Source organism: Nicotiana tabacum, chromosome 21 (assembly GCF_000715075.1).
Source record: "Nicotiana tabacum cultivar K326 chromosome 21, ASM71507v2, whole genome shotgun sequence".
In the NCBI taxonomy this organism is placed as follows: Eukaryota; Viridiplantae; Streptophyta; class Magnoliopsida; order Solanales; family Solanaceae; genus Nicotiana; species Nicotiana tabacum.
This window is the reverse complement of record NC_134100.1, coordinates 26,863,644-26,890,164: the sequence shown is the minus strand read 5'-3', so window position 1 is coordinate 26,890,164 and position 26,521 is coordinate 26,863,644. Positions and strand designations below refer to the sequence as shown.

General features: G+C 38.2%; 2 protein-coding genes across 5 annotated transcripts; one reads left to right on the top strand and one right to left on the bottom strand.

Moving 5' to 3' along the window:
- Window positions 1-2,118: 2,118 nt before the first annotated feature.
- Window positions 2,119-7,509, bottom strand: LOC107824384 (phototropic-responsive NPH3 family protein NPY4). 4 transcript variants are annotated; one of them, XM_075241544.1, is made up of 5 exons: window positions 7,367-7,509; window positions 6,093-6,530; window positions 4,880-4,949; window positions 3,584-4,759; window positions 2,119-3,181 (listed from the first exon to the last, which is right to left on the bottom strand). In XM_075241544.1, exons 2-5 carry the CDS (start codon window positions 6,152-6,154, stop codon window positions 2,609-2,611), a joined length of 1,881 nt encoding a protein of 626 aa, XP_075097645.1. In that variant the 5' UTR covers window positions 6,155-6,530; window positions 7,367-7,509; the 3' UTR covers window positions 2,119-2,608. The 4 variants fall into 4 exon arrangements, with proteins under 4 accessions (XP_075097645.1, XP_016506616.1, XP_016506640.1 ...); XM_016651130.2 differs by having other exon boundaries at window positions 7,202-7,376; XM_016651154.2 differs by lacking the exon at window positions 7,367-7,509 and adding an exon at window positions 7,116-7,280.
- Window positions 7,510-16,003: 8,494 nt separating this feature from the next.
- On the top strand, window positions 16,004-16,945 carry LOC142175170 (uncharacterized). Its single transcript, XM_075241749.1, has 2 exons — window positions 16,004-16,463; window positions 16,791-16,945. The coding sequence occupies exons 1-2, from the start codon at window positions 16,004-16,006 to the stop codon at window positions 16,943-16,945; spliced, it is 615 nt and encodes a 204-aa protein (XP_075097850.1).
- Window positions 16,946-26,521: the final 9,576 nt, after the last annotated feature.

The window sequence follows — 26,521 nt, the reverse complement described above, 5'->3', positions numbered from 1 at the left end:
AAATCTATCGGTTATTTTAAGGTTAACCGAACGCCACCTCTCATTCATTTTTTTACGTAACAACGATACCAATTTATCTTACTCCATAGTAAGCGGCAATTTAACATGACATTGTGGAGGTGAGCTATACCTCATAGAGTTATTCTCCAACACAACCTCATCCCCCCCCCCCCAATATAGTGAAACCCTTATTTTTGCCACTTCAGACATTGTAAAAAAATGATTGATAAGAAAAAGAGAGAAGTATGAACGTAAGTTTGAAGATTGAATGAATTTTCATAAAATTGAAACGCCTTTAAATAAGGCAAGTCCGAATATAAAACGCGGTACAATACTACGTTTTATGTATTGAATTATTATTATGTCAGTTCATTATTGGTGGGCCAAAAACCAGAGTAAAAATGCAGTATAATACTGCGAACAGCTTTATAAAACGCAGTATTATACTGCGAATTACAAAAAAAAATTGATGTAAAACGCAGTACGGTACTGCGAATTACAAAAAAATAAAAAAATAAAGTAAAACGCAGTATGGTACTGCGTTTTACTTTAACGGACTAATTTCCGTTAACGTAGTTCGCAGTATAGTACTGCGTTTTACTCATTTATGTAACTTTTTTTAAGCAGTATAAAAGTGATTTTTGTCCAAAAAAACATCAAAAGCGTTTTGGACTCGTTGATTATTGAGAGACTGAGAGCCCGTTTGAATTAGCTGATTTGAAATAGTTGATAAGCATTAGGTACTGAATAGCAATTTTAAGTGCTAAAACTGATTTAATAAATAAGCAGTTACGTGTTTGGATACAAGTGCTGAATTAATAGTAAGTTATTGCAGTATTTGATAAAAAAGTGCTGATAAGTTCTTTTTCTGTTAAAATGACTTAAATAACCTTAGAACTGTTTACACTTATAAGAGCGTAAATTCTTCAAAATTTTAGATTCGAGATCGATTCAAATACAAAATATTCTATTTGTCATTTTATTTTAAATATAATCGTGTTTAGATAAGATAATATTTATGATAAATATAATATAGTTTATGATAAGCATATAATCATACGTTATAATAATAAATTGACAAAAGTTTTTCAATAAAAAATAAACCTAAATAAGACAAAATATTTGAAGAGAAACAAACACTGTCTTCATCAGCGCAACACTTCTAGAGTAATACACTAAAAATTTGATATGTCCTCAGTTATTATGTACAGTTCAAAAATTAATACACAATCACATAGATACAAATATGCAAAGGAATAGAGAATTTGATTGACTTAAATAGTCAATGAGAATTGCAAACTTGAAGAGGCCGGGGATGGGGGGAAGGGAGGTGTTAGGTTGAAAAATTACTTGAGGCAGTGAGTATCGATCTATGAGTTTTGTTCTAAAAAAGAATATTTTAAGGATAAAATAATAAAAGTCTTGGTCAAACTTAAAGTGCTTATAAGATAAAAATTCATAAGATGGGGGTAACCAGCTTATAGCTTTTGACTTATAAGCACTTTTAACTTTACCAAACACGTAAATAAGCCGAAAAGTGTTTTATAAGTTAGTTTGACCAGCTTATAAGCTTAGCCAAACACCGCGTGAGTGATTGATCGAAGATTTTGGTGTTTTCTCTCTCGATTGTTTAGAGAGAAATCTTCAGTTCCACCAATTTTGGCTCCCAATTAGCACGTTCAAAATCTCTGTGATTTATTTTATCGTATTTTATTTTATGAAAAATTGATCTTTACATTTTTTTATATTATCGTATATACAAACTTACAAGTGGAAGTGGTACTCTAATTAATGATTGGTAATAATTTTATAATGTTCACATAAAGCAGTGAGATTCAATTAGTTGCAAAGTCATTTTCCACCTTTTGGTGAAAGATATTTTCTGATAATCAAGCATAAAGATTGATATAATTCTCAAAAACATATTTTTCATCATACCAGCCACGCAATGTGGATTCAATAATTAAACTTTCAGTATTCGCCAGGAACGTGTTTAATCATAACCACACTATGACAAGTAACAAAAATTGAACAAAGATCTTGTTAATTATCTGCCACAGTTATTCAACCACTTAAACCAGAACAAAGAACTAAAACGCAGGTCCAAAACCAATTCTAATCCTAAAAAAGATAGCCTATAATCACGGTGAAAAGCTATACATATTGGTGGATTATAGAGTTCATTGGAAAAGCTAGAAATTAGAGGATACAGTAGCAGTCCTAAGCTGATATACCTTGCAAATGAAATAGAATCAAATAAGTACAAAAATATTTAGAGGTCTCTCTTTTCCATTTCAGGGTTAGTGACAGGTTTAGTTTCAACAATCCTAGTTTCAATAGGTAGTGAAACATTTAACATGCTAAGGAAAACTTCATTTGCTCAGCAGCTAATCCTTTTTTTTTTTGATAACCGAGAAATCTCCGAGGACCAGCAAGCACACAGCTCGAAAGTTGGTGAGTAATGAGCCCACCCCTCTACTCTTCTCCACTTAAACACCAGGTTTTAGTCCGCGGCAGGATTCGAACCCATGACGTGCGTCTAATCCACTGATCACACATTATGCTCCTACTATTGAACCAAATTCCTGGGGCTGCTCTGCAGCTAATACTAAGACAGAGATTGCCTCCTACTTCTATATGGGGTAGACTTTGTTTCCCCTGCATTTGAAGATGATGGGCTTTCTGATGTATCTGAGCTGCTATTCTCACTTAGTCTATCTTTATTTGACCACAGTTTTGAGAACATCTTTTTCGATATCATTGAACCCTTCACTTTGCTACTATCAACTTTTTCCGCATTTGTTTTCATGTTGTTCAAGTCACTACCATTGTTACCTTCCCTGTCTCTCAATCTTAGAGAAGCAAACTCACCTTTCAGAGCTTTAAGTTCCTTGGCAGTGGGCACAGCATCCCAATCTTCGTCAGTGTTGGATGTAACAGAAGTGGAGCTCCCGTGAGATCCCACTGGGAGCAAAGCCTTAACTGATCTAGTTAGGTCGGGAGTGCTGCCACCGCCGGATGATGTTGTTGCTCTGACTTGCTCAAAGAACAGAACTTGTACAACTACTCGCAAAGGAAGGCGCTCGTTCTGTACAGCATGCATGCAGGCCTCAGCTGATAGCTTCCTGCAGTCCATCAGCCTGCAAATTCTTTTTCTCTCGCTTTTCGTAATCCCATGTTCCTACCAAAAGAAAATACTCCAAAGATCATTCATAATCCTTGATGAAAAATCCTTCACAGAAATTTGGTGTGTTTCACTAATTAACTCGATTTAATTCAGATACGTGCATAACTACTCCCTCTATTTTAATTTATAGAAGATAGTTTAACTCGGCACGAAGTTTAAGAAAAAAAAAATTCTAAAAAAATTTGTGGTCCTAAAGCTTAAGAGGTAAAAGCTTTGCAGGACCAATGACATTTGTTTAGATATAAAACCTTCTCGTTAAGGGTAAAGTGAGTAAAATGAAAAGTTTAAATTAAATTTTCTCTTTGGAATGAAAATAACTAATAAGAAAAGTGCGTCATATAAATTGAAACAGAAGTTACTAACTGTAATTCAAACAAGAGAAATGCAAAAGGATACCTTGAGATACATGTCAATAGCACGGTAAATCCCATCATGGGATGGTCTGGAGAAACCAGATACCAACTCTGCAAGATTGACAAATTTCGATAGAGGTAGATTTGGATCTCTAGCAACTTCAGCAAGGTATCCGTCAATTATCCTAGCCACCTTTACCCTGGAACGGTCTGATGCAAACGCAGGTAGTATATCCGGGAATCTATTATCTGCAGGACAATCAATCTGACCGTTCTTTTGGTGGAGCATGAACTGCTCTACAAGGTCTTGTACAAGGTCAATATCGAACATAATAGTTTCACTATCTGGAGCTCGAATTAGAAGGTCACCTACTGTTGCCTCTTCTAGCTGCAGGCCGACCCTCCTCTTCAGTTCACTTCTCACTGTTTGTCCACATTCCAACGCAATAGATGCTTGCAGCAGTCGGATCAAGAAACCACACGAAACACCATTTTTCTCTTCGGGCAGTAACCAAGTAATCGTATCAACCAGATACCGATACTTTTCAGGATCACTTCCCTGTATCTTACCCTTGCTGAATCCAGGTAGCCTTCTGTTGACATATGCTTTCAACGCTTCACCTATTGCTTCTGGAGACATCCTTCCTTTTGCATTTATGGTTGTTATGACCCGTTTATACAAGTCAATATGAAGCTCGCAAAGGTCCTCAACCCACCAGTCTTCTGGAACAAGCTGTTGCTTGTTCACTACGTCGCAGTGCAGATCAATTTCATTTTCAGATAGAAGCTTTTTATGGTTATAAGTATAAGACCAGTCCACCTTTGACGTGTCTATGGAAGCTTTAGATGCGACGGAATCCAGGCAATGACTAACGACCTTTAGTTCCTCGCACCAGGGAAGAAAAGCTTTTGTGGTCTGAAGAACAATGATAGAGTCCTTCCAGCTCCGAAAGATGCTAGATGTAAGAAAAACATCAATCTTGTAGATAAGATTTCCCTTCTCAACTGTCTCGTACATTTCCAAGTACTCTGCTGCACAACGAGCTGCAACGACATTATATGCATTCAAAGTTACTGTCATACCATAACAGAACTTTGCGCATACTTCAAAAGCAGCAGGTCCGCCAGGAATATCATGGATGTTGATTTCATCGCTGTTTTCCTCATTTGTACAGGCAACCAGCTTCTGCAAGCTATAACTCTTCGACAGAAGGGGAAACTGGAGGAAGTTGTATTGCAATCAGTGTTATCAGATAATATTTTGGCTGGAGAAGATAGTACATTTGCTATTTCTCATGCAGAAAACAGCCTACAAATACGGATTAGAAAGGCTACATACCTTGTGGAGGTAAAACTTCACATCTCCAACATTGATAACCATGTCAGTTGCCAATTCAGTTGCTACATACCTGAATATATACAAAGTTCATACATCATATGGCTAGTGAAAAACTTAGCAAACAATCTTCAATTAAAACTATCCACATCACTTCTCTCTGAAAAAGATTTCAACTAGATCAACACGGTATCAGACTATTAGCTCAAAAGAACACAACTAGATTTATAAACACCGATATCAGTACAATTGAGTTAAGAGGCATCAAAATTATCGGGCTAGAATGTAATAGACCAGATATCGAAAGCAACAAACGCCTCACTATCTATCTTGCTTTGGATATGTCTATGATAATATTAGAAAAGAGGTCAGGAACCAAGTATTAAGTCAGTGATGCAAGTTAATTCTTGTGTGATAGGTAAAGCAACTAGAAATACTTGCTTTTGGCGATACTTTTGATCCACGATAAATGAATTGCTCAAGGAAATTAATATTCAGTAGGAGCTCTTCGAAAGGCCAATAGATGTGAAAACTATAAACATAAAGGTCCAGTTAGTTTGAAAAAGGAAACATTTTTCAAGATCACAATTTTCTTGAATCATTTCCTGATGTTTGATTGTCTAAAATTGTTAAAAGCATATAGTTTCAAGAAAGATATTTAATATCTAATAGGCACGTAAGTCATTTATTGCCACTCTATGTCACATTGCTCCTACCGATGTGCAAACATTAATTTTAATTTTTGCTACTACTATCAGAATTTCAATTTTTCACTCAATCAAATAGTTGAAGATAGATTTACCATTTAAACAATGATAACCGCGTAAGCGTTTTTCATCTAACAAGCAAAATTGTACAGTATGATGTGCTTTATGTGTCTGTAATATGTGTGAGAAAGAACTTGCCTAAACGAAGACAACAAAAATTAACAGCCATAGCAATATAGTAATAAAAAAGTACATCATCTGGAAATGATTTCACATTCAGTGATTTTTAACCTTTCACAGTAGGTTATTATTTTACCAAGTAACCTATTAATCCTTATCATAGAAATTTACTCGTAATTACCTAATAAGTGATAAATGATTACCCTTTTAGGGCATCAAACTTAAAGTCAGGTAGAAATAAGACATATATGCAGAATAAACAAATCCAAAAAGAAGAGTATACTGGGAAAGAACTAAACAACATTCACCAAATTAAGTCCATTATTCACCTGATATTATCTCCTTCAGTCTGAAACTGATCAGGTTTGGATCCAAGTTTCATAAACTTCATCTTCAGGGACAAATTCTCTTCACCTCCGGTATTTCAATTCGGAGCTTTCCACTAATTCAGCAAACAAAAAGAAGGAAATGACTCTTCAACTCAGAACTCGCGACGTTTAAATTCTGAATCCGCCAATGCTAGCCAATGCTAGTATTTAAATCGCAACCAACAGACTCTGCGTCTGGCAAAAAATGCTAATCATAGTTCTGAAAATCTGAGGCAACCCCACTTGCTGTCCACTGAAACCACCGCCCTTCCACTAATTCTTTATCTTCAAAATCCCTCCACTCTAAATGTTTATATATTTAAGAAAACTTCCAAATTGCCTTTTTTGAGAAAACAATTTGCAAACACCATAATCAACATTCCTCTGAAATAGAAAAACCTGTCACAGCAAAGACACATCAGAATGGTATGAAGTGAAGACCACCACTAAAATTTTCAACAAAATGCATCAACTGATTCTAGAAAATTGTACAAATATGAACAAACATACACTGCGACCCAAAAAAAGTGGTTCATATTGGCAATGGAAAAAGTAAATTCCTAAAACGTAGCATCTCAACAAACATAACACGACACTAGACGAGAAGGTAGAGTGTAGGCAGAATCAAGAAGATGAAAAGAGAGACAATACATGAGTACTATCAACAAAAAATAATAGAAATAACGACATGAAGTATAGATATATATTTAAAAAAATACACTAAAATTTCAACAAACATCAAATTCTGACCACATAATTACAATAGTCAATAATATAGTACCATGAATTCACTGTCAAGAAACTTAAAAGTCGAATCTATCAAGTTCAAACCATGAACTCTGCTTATAACACAACGTATAATGAAAACAAGCCAAAAAGAAAACCAACAAACCATCAGAAGGGCTCAAACCCCATTTGCAGAAACTGATGTAAAATCAGAAAATGCATATTTTTGTATAAAATATACGTATAATATATACATACCAAAGAAAAACTTATAGAACATGCATTGTCAAAACATAAGAGAAGAAAAATGGATTTTTTTACTATTCATTATTTAAAGGACTCACCAAAGAAGCTGTTAAATTAACTTTCATGCAGAGCAATGCAATCATCAAAATTTCAGCTACGTATGAAAAGGAAAAGAGCATTTGAAAAACAGTGCAAATACAGTGTAAAAGCATTAAGTGACGTGAAGTAAGTAGTACAACTTTGAGAGAAAATCCAAGAACCACCTTCAATTGCTCACCACTACTATTATTTAGCTATCAAAACCAACAAAAACACAAAACAACGACCCATCAAAAAGATGAGTTGTTTTCCTTATTTTTTGCCTGCCACAACACCAACACAATGTTCTCACAAAAATCCAAAGCTCAGAATGTTTCCAAAATCTTATCTTTCACTTCACTTTAGAATCAGCACCACCGCCCCCACCACCACTTCTTACTTTTTACTAATTTTCTCTTCCACTCAAAAATAGAACTCAAGAAAATTACACTCTTCCTCCCATTTTATATGATGGATTTAATATAATAAAAATGTACGAAAGAAAAAAAAAAGAAATAGTTTGAAGTTTGTAATTTAAAATACGTCATAAATATTTTTATAACTATAAAAATTGCAATAAAAAGTATGAGATAGGAAACTTGAGTTAAATTATTCGGTTAAGGGTCTGATTTGCCCCTCTACTATCATAAATAGATCTTATTTATCCTCCGTTTAAGTTTCGTATCAAAAATATTCTTGCCGTTATACATTAGGGTCATATTTACCCTTACACATTAAAAACACCATCCCTTCTTTTAAAATCCACTTGGCATCCCCTTATTGGACCAACTGACCCGCCCCATTTTTTTAATTCAAACATGCCCGATCCCAGCAACAAAACTACACACATTCATTGGTTTGGTTTTGATTTTTTATTTTAAAAATCCAATCAAATTTGGTTTGGCATTTATCTTCTTATGGAGATATATCTCAGTGTCACGAGTCAAATAACTATATTGTTATAACAACAAAGAACTAGACTAAAATGGGACGGGCTAATATGCACCATAAAAATTTAGAAATTTTATATAGGTTAATAAATTAAAATAACTACTTTTATAGTTGGTTTGGTTCGATTTTTTCGGTTATTTTTTTTATTAAAACCAAAACCAAATCAAATTTGATCGTATTTTTAAAATACAAAACCAAAACCAATCCAATAGGTGGGTGTAGTTTTGTTGCTGGGATCAGACAGGTTTGAATTTAAAAAATGGGTCGTGTCAGTTGGTCCAATAAGGGGATGCCAAGTGGATTTTAAAAGAAGGGATGGTGTTTTTAACGTGTAAGGGTAGACCCTAATGTATAACTGTAGGGTTATTTTTGATAGAAAACTTAAACGGAGGATAAATAAGACCTATTTATGATAGTAAAGGGACAAATCAGACCCTTAATCGTAAATTATTTCTATATATAAAAAGGTGGTAGTGAGCATGATCCACTTCCAATCAAGATTCGAGCCACTCCAAAAGCAAGGTGGAGAGTTCTTGGAAGGAATGAGCCGAGAGTCTATCGGAAATATCCTCTCTACCCATGGTAGGGGTAAGGTCTACGTACACACTATCCTCCTCATATCTCACTAGTAAGATTATATTGGGTTGCTGTTGTTGTATATAAAAAGGTATGAAATAGTTTGGCTTGACACGGACTTCTAAAACTTTAATGTTAAACATGTCATAACATAGGGTCTGACTATACTTAAAACTTAAATTATTTTTAAATATTAAAACAAATATGTCATTTGTTCGAAAAATTAATTAAGGGCAGCCGGATGTACAAAGTATTATCAGTTCGTATACCGTCTAGAGAAGGACCCCACTCTTAGGTGTACAATAAAAACAGTCTAACTTAATGCAAATGTTAATTACTGTTTTTACTACTCGAATATATAACTTATAGATTATACAGATACAATTTTTATATTGCTCCAAAACTCTCATTCTTTGTTAGAAGGAAGTAATAAAAAATAATAGACATAAAAAAGTTTACCTTTTTTAAACCGATTAAAAAGAAAGTGTGTGATCGAGGGGAAAGAGCAAAACAAAGAATAGCTGTATTTTGCCTCTTTCTAACTGTGTTTCAGTGGGGTTAGCTTCTTTTTTGCATGATGAGCTAATAAGGATCGTTTAATATCTCTTTTTGTGAAAATTGTTCTACAGTGTCAGGCACGCCAATCTGACATACTCGAATTTGTTGCCCCCTTTTTCCCCAAATAAACAAGATTAGCTTTTGTACGCATTGTTTAAACGAGAGATAACGACCACTCGGCGGATCTAGGATGTTTGAAGATGGATTCACTATTACTTTTTTAAAAAAAATTAAAAAAAAAAAGTTAAAGCAAAACGTTGGTAAGAGATTTGATCCCCTGACCTTAGGCTATTGAAAATAAGAGATTAAAACTAATGCACCACTTAGTCTCTTTTAACCATGAGTTCCATCAAGTATATATATCTATTTTTTTCAAATTATGTACATCATATCCATACTTTAACCCGAGGACCACGGGTTCACGTAAACCGTGTTTCACATGGTAGTTCCGCCTCTGAGTGTACTTTGATAATAGTGGTTTCCATCTCATTTCTCTAGTTATTATCTCTTTTCCCAAATTTATTCTAGAGTTTAATTATTTTTATGCATTGACAAAAGAAATAATATTATTATAATACCATTTATAAAATAATTATCAGTAATTTTTTCTGATAAATAATAACTTTTTTTCCATTCGATGTGAAAGAGTCAAAATATAACGGTCGAATCATAATTTTCTTTGCGAATTTGGGCATAAATTCTATAAGTTTTTTAATTAATATAACATATTCGAAAACTACGTGAATAATATCATAAATAAGTATAATTAATAATTGGAGATGCCAAAGTGATTGACGCTGGGGTTAATTTTCTACCTTTATCAAGTCATAAGTAGCTTGAAAATGCACACGCAAAAGAAAAGATAAGCTCTAGGCTTTGATGGCCATAAATGCTCGACCATGTGGTAGGCACAAATAAATCTTGAGAATTGACCCTTGGACTATGGTGAGATGATAAAGGAATGGACATTGTTTCTAATTCAACCTTATACACTAGTTTATGATGTGAAAATTATACACGATCATATAAAAATGCAAATAATTCACATTTCTATTGATGTGGGAATTTAACACCACTTGCCTGGACCGGATATGTAGAGTATGAACAATATAAGGGGATTTGCATCTATACTCTCTTTTTGTGTTACATTTTAACTTATGCCTGCTTTGCAAAAAAAATTGCAAGCGTACTCGCTTTTTCGCATAACTTCAGCACACGGGGCTGAAGTAGCAAAGACAATCACGCAAAACTTCAGCATTCTAGTAGTCGGGCTCTAGAGCTGAAATTTTTGTATTGTAATTGACTTTTTATTTGTAAGTACATTGTTCTTGTGGCAACAACACCATTTTGAGTTTTAGAGCTGTTACAGATAATGTGGCATTTAGGCGATTTACTTGGTGTGCAGGTGTGAGGGGAAAACTAACGTTTCATTCCCGTTGATGACAAAGAAGAAAAAGACACCAAAATGAAGTTATATTAAAAGATGACAAATTAAACATGCTTCATTTAATTAGGGAACTTTGTCTGTCTTTCTTCGCTCTTTTTTTTTTTTTTTTAAATCTCTTATATTGCCTTATTCTTTCAACAGGTATTGTAAGTGAGTTTGTAGGAGAATTTTGAGTTTGTGATATGTTGAAGTCAATGTTTATTCAATAATTGAGATAGTGACCTTTTTCTCTCTAGTCGGGTGATGGTGATGGTGATGGAGAAGGAGGAGGAGAAAGGAGGCCGAAGTTATTTAAGAAGTGGGTATAAATTAAAAGTTTTAAAAAAAATAGGTATAAGTTAAATGGGGGCGACCAAATAGGACGCTCCGTGTAATTTTTACCAATATAAGATGGGCCTAACATCACGTGTATCAAAAAATTGGATGGGTATGACTCAATGTCATGATGAGAGAATGAATATTGAGTTTACCCCAAAATCTAGTTCATAAGATGAATATTATCCAAGACTATACATTTGAATATCCACAACTTCATTGATGTTGGAACACAACAATAGACCTTTGGATCGTGGTGGTGCGCTACATGAAACTTAATTTGAGGGAGAAATTATTAGGTGTATAAATAAAGTTTATTTTGGTAGTTGAAAGATTCTTGTATGAAAATTACTTTTAAAAAAACAATATCACACCATAGTAAAAAAAAAAATTGGACTAATAAAGGTCCAAATATGCCCTTGTACTATATGAAATTGAGCACATTTGTCCTTCGTTAATACTTTATCACATATATGCCCTTACTGTCACAGAAAAGGTCTAAATATGCTCTTGTACTATACGAAATTGAGCACATTTTTCCTTCGTTAATACTGTAGTTCATATATGTCCTTACTGTCACATAGTTGGTTCATATATACCCTTTTCGAAAGGGAATCCACCCAAACTAATTAGCTCTTTCGTTAATTGTACTAAGGTACATTACAAACACTATTTCTTTTTTGTTAGTACTTTTTTCCTTTACCTTTCTCTTTTCTTTCTTCTTTTTTATTTTCTTCTCTTTTTTTCCTTTTTCTTTCTCCCATATCTGATTTCCTTCATTGCTGATGCCTTCTCCATTTTCGTCACCAATTTCACTTGACAAAATTCATAAATTTCCTCTAATTTTGCTATCACAAACCCTACAGGTTTTTTCTGACCTGAAGGAGATAAAAATTGTCGGAGAAATTTTTTCGATGGTATTAATTGGTTGAAGGGAGTATAGCTTGTTCAGATTTTGAAGGTGTTGTTCATTGTGGAGCTTTAGATCTGAAGGGAACAAGGCCTTCAAAATCTGAATAATCACATCTTACCTTCACCAAATTAACACCACCGAAAAAATTTCTTCGATAATTTTTATCTCATTCAGGCCAGAAGAACATGTGGCACTATTGATAGTAAAATTAACAGGAATTATGAGTTTTGTTAAGTGAAATTGGTGACGAAAATGGAGAAGGCATCAGCAATGGGGGAAATTGGATATGGGAGAAAGAAAAGGAAAAAAAGAGAAGAAAATAAAAAAGAAGAAAGAAAAGAGAAAGGTAAAGAAAACAAGTACTAATAAAAAGGAAATAATGTTTGTAATGCACCCTAATACAATTAACGAAAGGGCTAATTAGTTGGGTGGATTCCATTTCGAAAAGGGCATATATGGTCCAACTACGTGACAAGAAGGATATATATGGGCTAAAGTATTAATGAAGGACAAATGTGCTCAGTTTTAGGGCATATATATACTGAAGTATTAACGAAGGACAAATATGCTCAATTTGTAAAGTACAAGGGCAAACTTGGACCTTTAAACTCTTGGAAAAATGCACTCCGAAAGTGGACCGTATGCTAATGTTTCATTGTTTGGATGTTTAATTCGAAACCTCTTTTAAATCAATAGAATTCTCGTTTATTTGATGGAAGGATGAACCTCTTCTAAAAACATTTATGTAGAGGTAATTTTTAACTACAAGGTGGTCTTGTGGATATCCACTCTCCACCTAATGGACAAATTGTGGCCACCTCCCCTTTTCTCTTTCCCGTAAAGTCTTTCTCATTATCCTTCAACTTCTCGCATGCGAATGCCCCAAACTTCAAATTTCCCTTGTCATTCTACGCTATTTTCTTGGCATTTTTACGCATTCCTATACACAATGGCATTGAGCTGTGTAATTAACCTTTTTGCTAAGATTATTCTTTTCAAATCAATCATCTATCCTCATCCCTTTTCCATTGACATACTTATGTAATACTACAACAACAACAACAACCCAGTATAATCCTACAAGTGGGGTCTGGGGAGGGTAATATGTACGCAGACCTTACCTCTATCCCGAGGGGCAGAAAAGCTATTTCCAGGAGACCCTCGGCTCAAGAAAGTAACAAAAGACGTTATATTAGTACTATCAATAGACTCATAATAAAATAACATAAAATCTATAACATAACATAAAATACCATAAAATAACAAAATAACAGCAATATAAGAATATAGGAAATACGAGAAAGATTTAACTCAATACGAGTTTTAAAAAGATAGAAATGTGTTTCACACTTGTGATTTTAAACTTATCATAATATTTTTGTAATTATAAAAAATATTTTATTAATAATAAAATAGAAAATTTATAGTTAATTGTTTAACTTTACGTGCCCAAATTCTCCAAGAGAACGTGAGCATATTTACTCCTAATTTCTGACTAAGGTTTAAAATTATGTTCAAATTAGTGCTTCATTAGGTATCGAGGAAAAAAATGAGATTTATACACACACTCTCTCTCTTTGATGTTTTAAAAGATTTTAAGTTATATTCCATAAAAATGTAAAGATACTTCACACTGTCACTATTCTGTGATACTAGATTATTTATTGCAATTTATCAGGTAATCAAATTATTTCTTATCAAAGAGATATACATTCATTCACCTTAACATATACTCCTTCCGTCCCATTTAACGGTTATATTAGCTTTTTTCATACCCCTTAAAAAAATTATTTTCTATTTAGACCCAACACGTTTTGTTTCTACACCTGCACCAACAAGGAAGGATTGCGTAAGTATTCCTTCGTCTTAATTAAAGATTTTGAGTCGGAGCCTTGAGCATGATGTTACTTTTATTAAAAAACGCTTTATTCTTCAATGTGGGATTTTTCAATGCAAATCTAAATTTAATCAAACCTTAATACTGTATGGGTTTAAAGTTGGCAACCACGACCATTACCAAGTAGGACGAGGAACGAGGTTATTATGATGCATTGGCTGATGGTCGTCGTGGCAAAAGGCACGACCAAAGACGGTCAGTCGACACGTGACGTCCACTATAATATAAACTTATTAGGAGACAGTAAGAATATGCCTTTTGAATATTCTCAATGTTGTACTTTTTAGAGTTTCTTGGGAGATTGTCTCTTATAAATAGGAAGAGTGAGTGAAGAAAAAGGGGACGAAAGAAAGAGGACAAAAGAACACTTTTTAAAAGTATTATTTGGGAGTGAATGCAACAACGGTCTTGTTCATCTGAGAAAATCCTAAGCTTCCACAATCATCTTACACCTATCCCCCCTACATCGATTTCATCAATTAAGGTTTCATTGCGTATTTAAGTCTTCACATTTATGAGCATTTATTTGATTTCAACATATTTGTTACATTGTTCATCTTGCTAAACTCCTTCCATCACTTGATCTAGATTTTATTGTGCTTGACTAAGATTGACCTCATCATTATCATTAATTGTTCTAATCAAAATGGTTTTGACATCTTTTGGCCAAACAATTTGACGCCGTCTGTGGGGATTTCTTCAGTTTAGATTTCAGTTTCATCTAGATCATAGAAAGGGATAGTCACATCTTTCTAGCTTTGCACAAACTAACAATGGCAGGAAAAGGATATGCAACGCTAAAAGTAAGAGTAGGTGTCACAACCAACATCCTGAATACCACCAACGAAGACAGTAGGGAAGATAACGAAAACGGGACACCAAACACCACACCCAGGGGAGACGGTTCACCTCCACCGCAGGAAAGCGTAACTGCTTCGCGCGAGAAGGAAGCCTCCATATCTACAATAGGAGAGGCACCACCGGCAGTTAGAAGACTACTAGAAGAATGGCTAACAAGTACTCTGAACAACATACTTGATAAACCTGCCCAAAGGGATAACATGAATGTTGCACATGTAGATGTCACCACGATCGCTGATGAGCGAGATGTCCCCCGTACAGGTAACACTCATACTGCTGTTGATGCAGGTAATGACACGCTCGTAGCCGTTTTAAAGAAAATGGAGGAGATGGAAAATGAGAATAAGGCACTTTGTGACCAGATGAAGGAACACCAAGAGAGGGTTGAAAAAATACTAGGCGCTCCAAAGCTGTTGCCAAAATGGGATGTTAGTCGATTCGTCGAGCAACCATACAATGAAGAAGCGTCCCCATACGCCATTCCAAAGACCTTCAAAATGCCACCATACCTGAAGATATATGACGGTACTACCGATCCAGAAGATCATATCATCCACTACGTCACGATCGTAAAAGATAACGATCTTTCGAAAGAACAGGAACCATCGGTGCTACTGAAAAAGTTCGGCAAAAACCTAATAGGGGTAGCCCTGGACTGGTACTCCAAACTACCGGCATGTTCGATAACAACGTTCGAAGAAATGGCAGACAAGTTTGTCACCACCTATGCAGGGGCCAAAAAGGTAGAAGCCAGAGTAAATGACATATTTTCCGTTAGGCAGATGCACGATGAGGGACTTCTTAGCTCGGTTAAACAGGGTAAGAATGAGATTGCCAAATGTGTCAGAGGGAATGGCGGTAGCAGCCTTCCAGAATGGACTAAACAGGAACAGGTCGAGAGCAACCAGAAAATTGTTAAGCAGGCTCATGAAATACCCTCCAACCACGTGGGAAGAAATCCATAATGCCTACTACACCGAGGTAAGAGCCGACGAGGAAAACCTCAACGGTCTGATCCAACAGTTGACGTTAGTTCAAATTGAAGCAAGGAACGATCATCGCAACGACGGTCGAAGAGATCAGTCGAGATACCATCTCGGCCGAGAAAGGCAGCAGCCTTACATCAGGATATCTATCCCACCTCCTCCGCGGCACACAGATGCTCCTTCTCGACATGCAGCGCCATATCGACACGAGAAAGGTATGCCTCCGCTCTTATCTACTCACAATTTTGTGTCTCTCCTTCAAAAATAGTGTACGCACTAGAGAAACTCGGTACAAAGGTACAATGGCCGCAAAAGATAATGTCCGACCCAAGCACTCGGAAGCCGAATGCTCTCTGCGAATTCCACCAGGAAAGGGGTCACAAAACCGAAGATTACATTGGACTGCGGCAGGAGGTAGTGAGAATGCTAAATCAGGGACACATAAAAGAATTACTGAGCGATCGAGGACGGGCTAACTTTGCCCGCGGACGCGAACAACCCCAAAGACCTCCAAAACTGTCTTCTCCTTATCGCACTATACATATGATCATCGGCGGGGGCGATGACACAACAATCAACTATGTGAAATTCACCACTGCACACAAACTCAAACGGTCAATCACTCATGAACGGTATGATGACCTCGAAGATAGTATCGTCTTCGATAAGTCAGATACTGACGGTTTGTATTTCCCTCACTACGATGCTCTTGTTATCACTTTACGTATTGCAGATACTGATGTAAAAAGAATAATGGTAGATGACGGGAGCAGCGTGTGTATTATCCATTCTCGAGTCCTTGTACAGATAAGACTCGAAGATAAAATAATACCGCATTGCATAGCACTAATAGGTTTTAATAATGTAGTCGAGCGGACTTCTGGAGAGATAGTGCTACCCGTCCTAGCCGGAGGAGTCACCCTGGAAACGACGTTTCACGTCATGGACCAAGATATAGCCTACAACGCTATCATAAGGCTCCCATAGATACAAGCCATGCAATCAGTCTCGTCCAGTCTCTATATCGGGCACAACCTCTCAGAACCAGGTAAGTTTCGTAAATTCTTAACTGACAATGCTGATCTGTTTGCCTTCTCCCATGCAGATATGCCAGGTATCCCGAAAGACATCGCCACGCACAAACTGAATGCTGACCCTCTCTACCCGTCAGTGCGGCAAATAAGGAGGAAGTTCAACACCGCAATCAACGAAGCCGTCAGCGAAGAAATCGATAAGTTGCACGCAAATGGCTCCATCTGAGAATCAAAATATCTCCCAGTGGGTCGCCAATGTGGTCATAGTGAATAAGAAAAACAGAAAGTGGCGGATTTGTATAGATTTCACATACCTAAAGAAGGCATGCCCAAAAGACTCCTTTCCATTGCCACACATCAACCAACTCATCGATGCAATTACAGGACACGAGCTGCTAAGCTTCTTAGATGCCTACTCGGGGTACAACAGATCCTCATGGAGGAAGAAGACCAGGAGAAAACCACTTTCATCACTCACCAAGGAATGTACTGTTGTAAGGTCATGCCATTTGGATTAAAGAATGCAGGGGCGACGTATCAGAGACTGGTCACCAAGATGTTCAAAGATCAACTCGGAAAAATAATGAATGTCTACATCGACGACATGCTGTTTATGTCGAAAAGGAAAGAAGATCATATCGATCATCTAAAGGAAGCCTTCGACATATTAAGGCAGTACGACATGAAACTAAACCCCAAAAAATGTGCCTTCGGTGTAACCTCGGGCAAATTTCTTGGTTTTCTGGTATCGCAAAGAGGCATCGAGGTTAACTTAGATCAGATTAAGTCCATCGAAGGAATACCGGAAATGTTAACTAGCAAAAAACAGGTACAAAAACTGATAGGTTGGATTGCCACCCTGTGGAGGTTCATCTCACGATCGTCAAACAGGTTTCATAAATTTTTCAGTGTGCTAAAGAAAGATAACGTGCTCCAGTGGAATTCGGAGTATGTCGACGCCCTGAGAAAACTAAAAACCTACTTGTCCTCACCACCCTTACTCGCCAAGGTAGATCCAGGCCAATGCCTCCTTGTCTACCTAGTTGTCTCCGAAGTCGCGGTAAGCGCGGTTTTAGTCCGCGAAAACAAAGGTACGCAATCTCTGATTTACTATATCAACAAAACTTTAGTTGAAGCAGAAACAAGGTATCCCCACCTTGAAAAACATTAGTTACATATCAACAAAGGTACGAAATCTCCGAAGTCGCTTGATCACTATTCGACAACAAGTCGTAGTCTCCAGGAACGACAATATGTCGGTCAGAACCCTCCATCCTTACTTCTACACGAGTATGACGGTCTAAGAACTCTCGTACATCTTCTGGGTCGACGTCTGAACCCGAACCGTCGCCCTCGGCGTGTACGCCTCCTCCAACGGTAGATGATGCTTGGCCCTCGGAAGAACGCGCAAATCCCCCTCCTTGGTATATTCCTTCAGTCCGAGGAGACCTTCCTGCCAAAATGTCTTTTGCCATAAAAACAGGTACCGATGCCATCTCCGATGTACCAGTTCTGCTCTTTCTAGTATTAGTGGCGACTTTCTTCCCGATTTCTACCCTCCTCCTTTTCCTTGATGGAGATTCATCCCCATTAGAGTGCTCGCTCACAAGGTGATAGACTGGTCGGGGGGAGATCTCATCCCGAATAATCATGTCACGAGATGAGTCTCTAGTCTGGAGGGGCTGAGCATGGACCCCTCGGACGGACTCAGCCAAGATAAATTGCATCCATGCGACAGCCTAGCAAAATGCAGGGACTGGGGCCTTCTTCCTGGAAGCCCTATGACCTGACATCACAGGGAAGTGTCACACCTCCTTTTTCCGCGCCCGCAGGGGGTGCGAGGGAGTTTTTTCCAATTAAAGGACAATCGAAACGGGATTGGTTTAATTATTTCAGAGTCGCCACTTGGGAGATTTAGGGTGTCCCAAGTCACCAATTTTAATCCCGAATTGAGGAAATGAATGACTCTATATTACAGTCTGCGTACCAGAAATCTAGATAAGGAATTCTGTTAACCCGGGAGAAGGTGTTAGGCATTCCCGAGTTCCGTGGTTCTAGCACGGTCGCTCAACTGTTATATTCGGCTTGATTATCTGATTTTATACAAGTATGACCTTATATGCAAATTCTAACTTTTAACCGCTTTATTATTATTGTTTTTACAAGAATTGCAACGTTGTGAAAATGTATCTCGAATCGCGTTACAATCAATGTACCCGTGGTCGTCGACACCTTTTGACTCCGTTGAGATTTGGATTTGGGTCACATCAATGTGCACCCGAGTTTACGAAGGTAAGATTTATTAAGGTGCGTCCTAAAGAGTCTAACGTATTGTTATTTTAGGAGGGTTGTGAGATTTGCTAAACAACCCGTCCTGGAAACTAAATGCTTCAATAATATATATTTAACAAGGGCCCCGCATCTGCGTTTTGTTTATTTTTATCGAGGCTCATCTCGTTGTTATTTTTAAAGGATATCCTATAGCAACTACGTTTCTTGTCGTGTTTGTCTCTATCAATCGAAAGCAGTAAATAGCCTTAGTCGATTACATGCTTGCGAGCTTATTTATAACAGGATTTAAAGTGCTTTTACAGAATAATAAAACGTGACTGCACTTATGGACAACTAGTCGAAAATTATGGGCCCAAACCCAGCTCATGCGAGATGGCCAGACTTGGGCCCCTGTTTTCCCTATACAGGCCTAGCTGATTTGTTTCGATTTGGGCTCGGCCTTCCTGAGGTTGAGGCCTAGAACTGATTCTTTGTTCTTTATCAATTTATATGTGACAATTTGGCAAAAAGGGAAAGAACTTTAACTCATGTGGATAGTTTTCCTATTGGGCCTACATTAGAGAATATACTACACCATCAAACTAAGTCTAAAATACAACTTATTACACTGGGAATGTTTTTCACCTAACATCATACATATATGACTATTATTCATTAGCCTACATTGATATACTGAGCATGTAGGCTACTTATATTATCCAAACGAAAATGTAACTATTTCATGACATTTAATGTAACAGTTCATGTATATATAAAAACAATCTGCAGGTCCTCTCTTTTGCATTCATGCTCAAACTCTCAGTTACATTGGTGGTATCAATTGTGTACCTGGTAAGGAAATGAAAGGAAGAAAGGAATGATCAGCTGGGCAGTATGCAGTAAACACAGCAACAACAGGTACACAGCAACAGCACAGCAACAAACCAAACACCAAATGTTTTCCACAATCCACGAACAACCAACAATAATTCCCAGAACAAAAGAAACCAGCGAATGGTCGAGTGCCAAACCAGTAATTCCAGACGAAGAGTAATGAAACCCCAGAAGTAAAAGAGTGTTCAATGCAGCAAATACCAACAGTTCAGCAACCAACAAACAGCTCAGTCAATGCAGATGACAGAACTTGGCCAAGGCAGCTTGACCAATATAAATTCTTATTCAACTTTCAAATGGTGTTTGGTTACAATCTATTCGGAAACTAACTTATGTTTTTCAGCTTTCTTTAGACTCAGTAAACCCTTCTTCAGACTAAAAGTTTCAGCTTTAAGACTAAAAATTCCAGCCTTTTTTTTCCTTTTCGGAAGACTAAAAGTCCAGCCCTTTTTAAGTTCTCAAATGGCCTATTTATAGGCCAAATGAACCAGTGCAGCTGAGCTGCCTCCCCTGCCAATTGGCAGAATACCCATACCCTTTAAGCCCATGCCTAAGCATCTTTGGTGTCAGCCCCTTTGTTTCCCACGCCTGGTCTTTTGTTTAATCAAGAGTTATGGGCATCATTTTATTATTCATTTCAAGCCCCATACTCTTATGTCTTGCTCCCCATTGGTATTAGTTTAATCCTAAATCAGTACCCTACTTGTCAGCTCATTTAAACTAATCTTTCTGCCCTTTTTAACACCCCAGAATACCCCTGCTTAACCTTGATTATTACTGCCCTGCCTATTGCAGCCTCAGGGCATTTTTGAACTGGCGAAAGTTCAGATTTAAGACTGCCTGGACTGAACCTTTTCAGTCATTTTTACAATGCAAACCAACCATTTTAAACAATGCTGGGGCATTCAGTTAGTGGCAACGTTCAATTAGTCATGCGACCTTATTAGCTCGTTCGATTCATTAGTTATAGAAACTAATCAACGACATTTATCGAGTCGACTATACTAATTATAGCATGTAATAATCAGTCGCTCATATAAACAATACGTTCGGGGACCTAAAGGGCATCAGACAATTTTGTGTTCAATTACTGGGAACCTATATAAGTTTATTCATGCGACGACTATACTAATCGGACATGCTTATCATAGGATACATTTAAATCATACACAGAACACAATCGACCAAATAAAAGGTCTTTACAGAGAAGAAAGAAATTAAGAAACTATCAGGAAATAACAAGCAATTACCACAAAGCATGCTAATGACTTAATCAGAACCAAACAAAGAGAAAAGGAAACTTACCGAAAAAGTTTGAAATCAAAACGGACCCAAATCTGACTCGACTTCGAACTCTTGAGGCCGAACAAACTTTAATCAGGGTGTTCTCACATGAGAACACCTTGATTAAGGTCTATTAGACCTCAAACCCTTGTCAAGACCGGCCGGATTCCAAGGCTATTAGTGTTCTAGGTTTTGGATCCCCAGATTTGATTTTTAGGGAGTTGTGGGTAGATTCGGACCAAACCAAGCTTGGTTTGGTCACGAGGAAGGTCAGGGGAGTGGCTGATACAAAGATGGTGAGGTTTGGTGTAGGTCCGGGTTCGACTCAAATCTTCAAATGAAGATTCGAGACGAACGAAAGTGATTCGAGGCAAATGGATAGTAGATCCATGTTCAGGAGAGTGAGGGGGTCTTAGGGTGTTCAGGAGGTGGTCACCGGCGTTCGTGCTGCCGGCTTTAATGGCGAAGGAGACTAGGGCGGCTGCTAGGGTTCGGGGGGTTTCAGGTTTGAGTTTGGGGACGATGAAGGGTGGGGTTGGTATAGGGGGTGCGGGGTAAGGGCTGAGTTTATATATGGGGAGGTTGATCGGATCTGAGCCGTTAGATCATATGATCTCAACGGCTTGGATCTGAGGGTGGGAAATGAGACGGGGTCGTTTGGTAGTTAAACGGGGTCGTTTGGTTTAAGTGAGGGGTTGGGTCGGATTGGTTATTGGGTCGGGTTTGAACACGGGTTGCTGAAAATGATCCTGGACCGTTGGATTGGATTGATTGGAACGGCTGAGATGGATTGGCCTGAAACGGTGTCGTTTAAGGAGGTGTCTGGGCAACCGGATTTGGACTGGGCCTGAGTGCTGGTTGGGCCAGTTATTTTGTTTAATTTTTGGCCCAAACCGATTTCCTTCACTTTTGTTTTCTAATTTCATTTTTTTTCTTTTAAAACAAAAAATAAAAATAAAAATAATAAATAACGAAATTAAAACTAAACAACAATGCAACATTTTAACACAATTACCACAAAATTATTTAAGTAAGTTAAAAACCTAGAACAAACGATGCACACATATATATCTATTTTTGAATTTTCTTTTACTGACCGAATTATGGTTTAATCATCCTGACATACATATTTTGTTTGTTAATGATTAAATGCAAAAATGGACAGATCCACAAATGACTAACAACACATGTCACGAAAACTCAAACATTTGTACAGCGAAACCATTTGTTACTATTTTTATTTTCTTTTGGAGCGATTGCTCGTAAAGCAAAAATCACGTGCTTACAGCTGCCCCTCTTTGCACGAAGACACGAAGGGTTTTCGCGCAAAGATAAGCGAGCGATTTTTGCCCGTCCGAATACTCCGTGTGAAGCATTTTTTGAAAAAGATTTGACCGAACCTTTGCTTCAGAGGTTTCCTACATATCCTGGGCTGAAACAGGAATCAGGTCAATGTAGTTCGGGAAATTTTGGTAGCTGGGACTACCGTGTGACTGTATTGCTTGCTGCTGTTGCGCGCTGTCGCATGCTGCTGTAGGATGCTACTGCTCAACCGATCTCCCTGTTACGTTGCTCTAAAAGGAAAAACAAGAAGTTAAGCTAGAGTATGAGATCTCATCCATCTCCAACTTGTTCTTGTTGTCTTGCTTTCTTGTCGGCTAACGCTTTCTTCTGACGCCTTTATTTTGTGAACTTGGAGATGATGCTGACCCTTCACCTTTTCTGAATGTCAGTTCTCATCACTTTGCTTGATTTGCTGGGAACATGGCTTTCCTCCTTAAATCTTTCAATGGTTTCTTCAGCGGTATGACTTTTCATCAGAATCGTCATGTTGGGCATGCCATAGCGTTCTCAAACTGCTTCTTCTGAGACGTGTTCCTTCTTCCTTTTGAATGTGCGCTTGCTTTTGCAGCCTTCTGCTTCTTAGTGCTGGGGATTTTATTGTTTCCTGCTTGGGGATCTCTGTTGTAACCTTCCGTCTTCAGGTGGGGCTACTGATTCCAAACTCTAGAGCTAAAATGTATTCCCGCATTATACTGGTGGGCGACCTAGAACTTAAAATGCATTCCTGCATTATACTGGTGGGCGACCTAGAACTTAAAATGTATTCCCGCATTATACTGGTGGGCGACCTAGAACTTAAAAGTATTCCCGCATTATACTGGTGGGCGACCTAGAACTTAAAAGTATTCCCGCATTATACTGGTGGGCGACCTAGAACTTAAAATGTATTCCCGCATTATACTGGTGGGCGACCTAGAACTTAAAATGTATTCCCGCATTATACTGGTGGGCGACCTAGAACTTAAAATGTATTCCCGCATTATACTGGTGGGCGACCTAGAACTTAAAATGTATTCCCGCATTATACTGGTGGGCGACCTAGAACTTAAAATGTATTCCCGCATTATACTGGTGGGCGACCTAGAACTTAAAAAGTATTCCCGCATTATACTGGTGGGCGACCTAGAACTTAAAATGTATTCCCGCATTATACTGGTGGGCGACCTAGAACTTAAATGTATTCCCGCATTATACTGGTGGGCGACCTAGAACTTAAAAAGTATTCCCGCATTATACTGGTGGGCGACCTAGAACTTAAAAGTATTCCCGCATTATACTGGTGGGCGACCTAGAACTTAAATGTATTCCCGCATTATACTGGTGGGCGACCTAGAACTTAAAAGTATTCCCGCATTATTCTGGTGGGCGACCTAGAACTTAAATGTATTCCCGCATTTTACTGGTGGGTGACCTAGAACTTAAATGTATTCCCGCATTATACTGGTGGGCGACCTAGAACTTAAAAAGTATTCCCGCATTATACTGGTGGGCGACCTAGAACTTAAAAAGTATTCCCGCATTATACTGGTGGGCGACCTAGAACTTAAAAGTATTCCCGCATTATACTGGTGGGCGACCTAGAACTTAAAAGTATTCCCGCATTATACTGGTGGGCAACCTAGAACTTAAATGTATTCCCGCATTATACTGGTGGGCGACCTAGAACTTAAAATGTATTCCCGGTGCCTGTGAAGGTTTTCACCGATAAGGCTCTCTCATTTTATTTCTTTCGAGGATCCGGGGTGTTGTAGATACGAACCTCTCTTCCGGGGATTCTTTTGACTATCAACTCATTCCCAGTCTTACGATCCTCTTCTTTGCTGGGGATCAGTGTATTATTCTCGACCTTATTTGCCGGATTTGGCATCTCTCGAACATTGATCGGGAGGTCTTTTGGATGTTGATGTTGGTTTTGGTGTAGGATTGAAGAAAGGCTACAAAAATGAAAACAATTTGAAGGGTGATGTTCTACAACTTTTGGAATCAAACCTTTGTTGGAACTTAAAACATAACCTCTGCCCCAGTTTTCTTGCTTGGGGAATTTATTTTTTATGCTTATGTTGAGCTATGTGCGTTACGCACATTGTGCCTATTATGCACACTATGTACATTATGCATCCTATATTTACTATGATGCATACTATGACCGAGCCGTGAGGCGCCTACGTATCCTCTTTGAGGAATCAGGTCAAACGTAGTTCCCACGTTTTTGTATTTCCTGTGATTTTATCTTCTTCTTTTTTTTCTTTTCCTTCTTTTCATTTTTCTTTCTTTTTCTCTCTTCTTCTTTTTTCATGTCTTTCCTATTATTGATTCCAAAAGAGGGGTATGAAAGAATAACTTAAGGCTCAAAGGGGGAAGCAAGGGTTAAACAGTGTTTGGGTAGAAGAAAGAATTGCCTCCGTCATCTCATTATCCAATAAATGCCAAATACAAACAAACAAACCGAACAATTGCCATAATTAAAGAAATTACGCATAATATCTCTTGACTGCATCTGAATTGATAGCCATGTCGACACATCTACCTTCGACATCTGTCAAACACAAAGCACCGTTGGACAATACTCTGGTCACGATATAAGGCCCTTGCCAATTTGGGGCGAATTTGCCTTTTGCCTCGACCTGATGTGGGAGGATCTTCTTCAATACCAGCTGACCTACTTCAAACTTCCTGGGGCGCACCTTCTTATTATACGCTCTTGCCATTCTCTTCTGGTACAGCTGACCATGGCACACTGCTGCCAATCTTTTCTCATCTATCAGGCTCAACTGTTCCAATCGAGCTTTGACCCATTCATCATCATCAATCCCGGCTTCAGCGACAATTCGAAGGGACGGAATTTCGACCTCCGCTGGTATCACGGCCTCAGTTCCATACACCAACAAATAAGGAGTTGTGCCTACGGAAGTCCGGACGGTAGTGCGGTACCCCAACAAGGCAAAAGGTAATTTCTCGTGCCATTGTCTGGATCCTTCCACCATCTTCCGCAGTATCTTCTTGATATTCTTGTTGGCTGCTTCGACTGCTCCATTCGCCTTGGGACGATATGGGGTGGAATTGCGGTGTATAATCTTGAATTGTTGGCATACCTCTCTCATCAGGCTGCTATTAAGATTCGCACCGTTATCCGTGATGATTACTTTTGGGATCCCAAATCTGCAGATGATATGGGAGTGAACAAAGTCCACCACTGCCTTCTTGGTTACTGATTTGAAGGTTTTAGCCTCAACCCATTTGGTGAAGTAATCAATGGTCACTAGAATGAACCTATGACCGTTGGATGCTGCTGGCTCGATGGGCCCAATGACATCCATGCCCCATGCTACAAACGGCCAGGGTGCTGACATCGTATGTAACTCTGTTGGCGGAGAATGAATTGAATCTCCATGTATCTGGCACTGATGGCATTTCCTCACGAAAGTGATGCAGTCGTGTTCCATGGTTAGCCAATAACACCCTGTTCGAAGGATTTTTCTTGCCAATACATATCCTCTCATGTGTGGTCCACAAACTCCAGCATGTACTTCTGCCATAACCGACGTTGCCTGCCCGGCATCTATGCACCTCAACAATCCCAAATCCGGGGTTCTTTTGTACAATATTCCCCCACTGAGGAAGAAACCATTCGACAGACGCCGAAGGGCTCTTTTTGGTCTCCAGAGGCATGTTCCGGATATATCCCCATCCTGAGGTATTCCTTGATATCATGAAACCAGGGTTCGCCATCTGCTTCTTCTTCTACGGCATTGCAGTAGGCGTGCTGATCACGGACCTGGATGTGTAGAGGATCAACATACATTTTGTCAGGGTGGTGCAACATTGATGCTAAGGTGGCTAAGGCATCCGCAACCTCATTGTGAACTCTCGGGATGTGTTTGAACTTTACCGATCGAAATTGCTTGCTCAGATCATGCAAGCATTGTCGGTATGGTACGAGTTTTAGATCTCGTGTTTCCCATTCTCCCTGAATTTGATGTATCAAGAGGTCCGAGTCTCCCAAGACCAA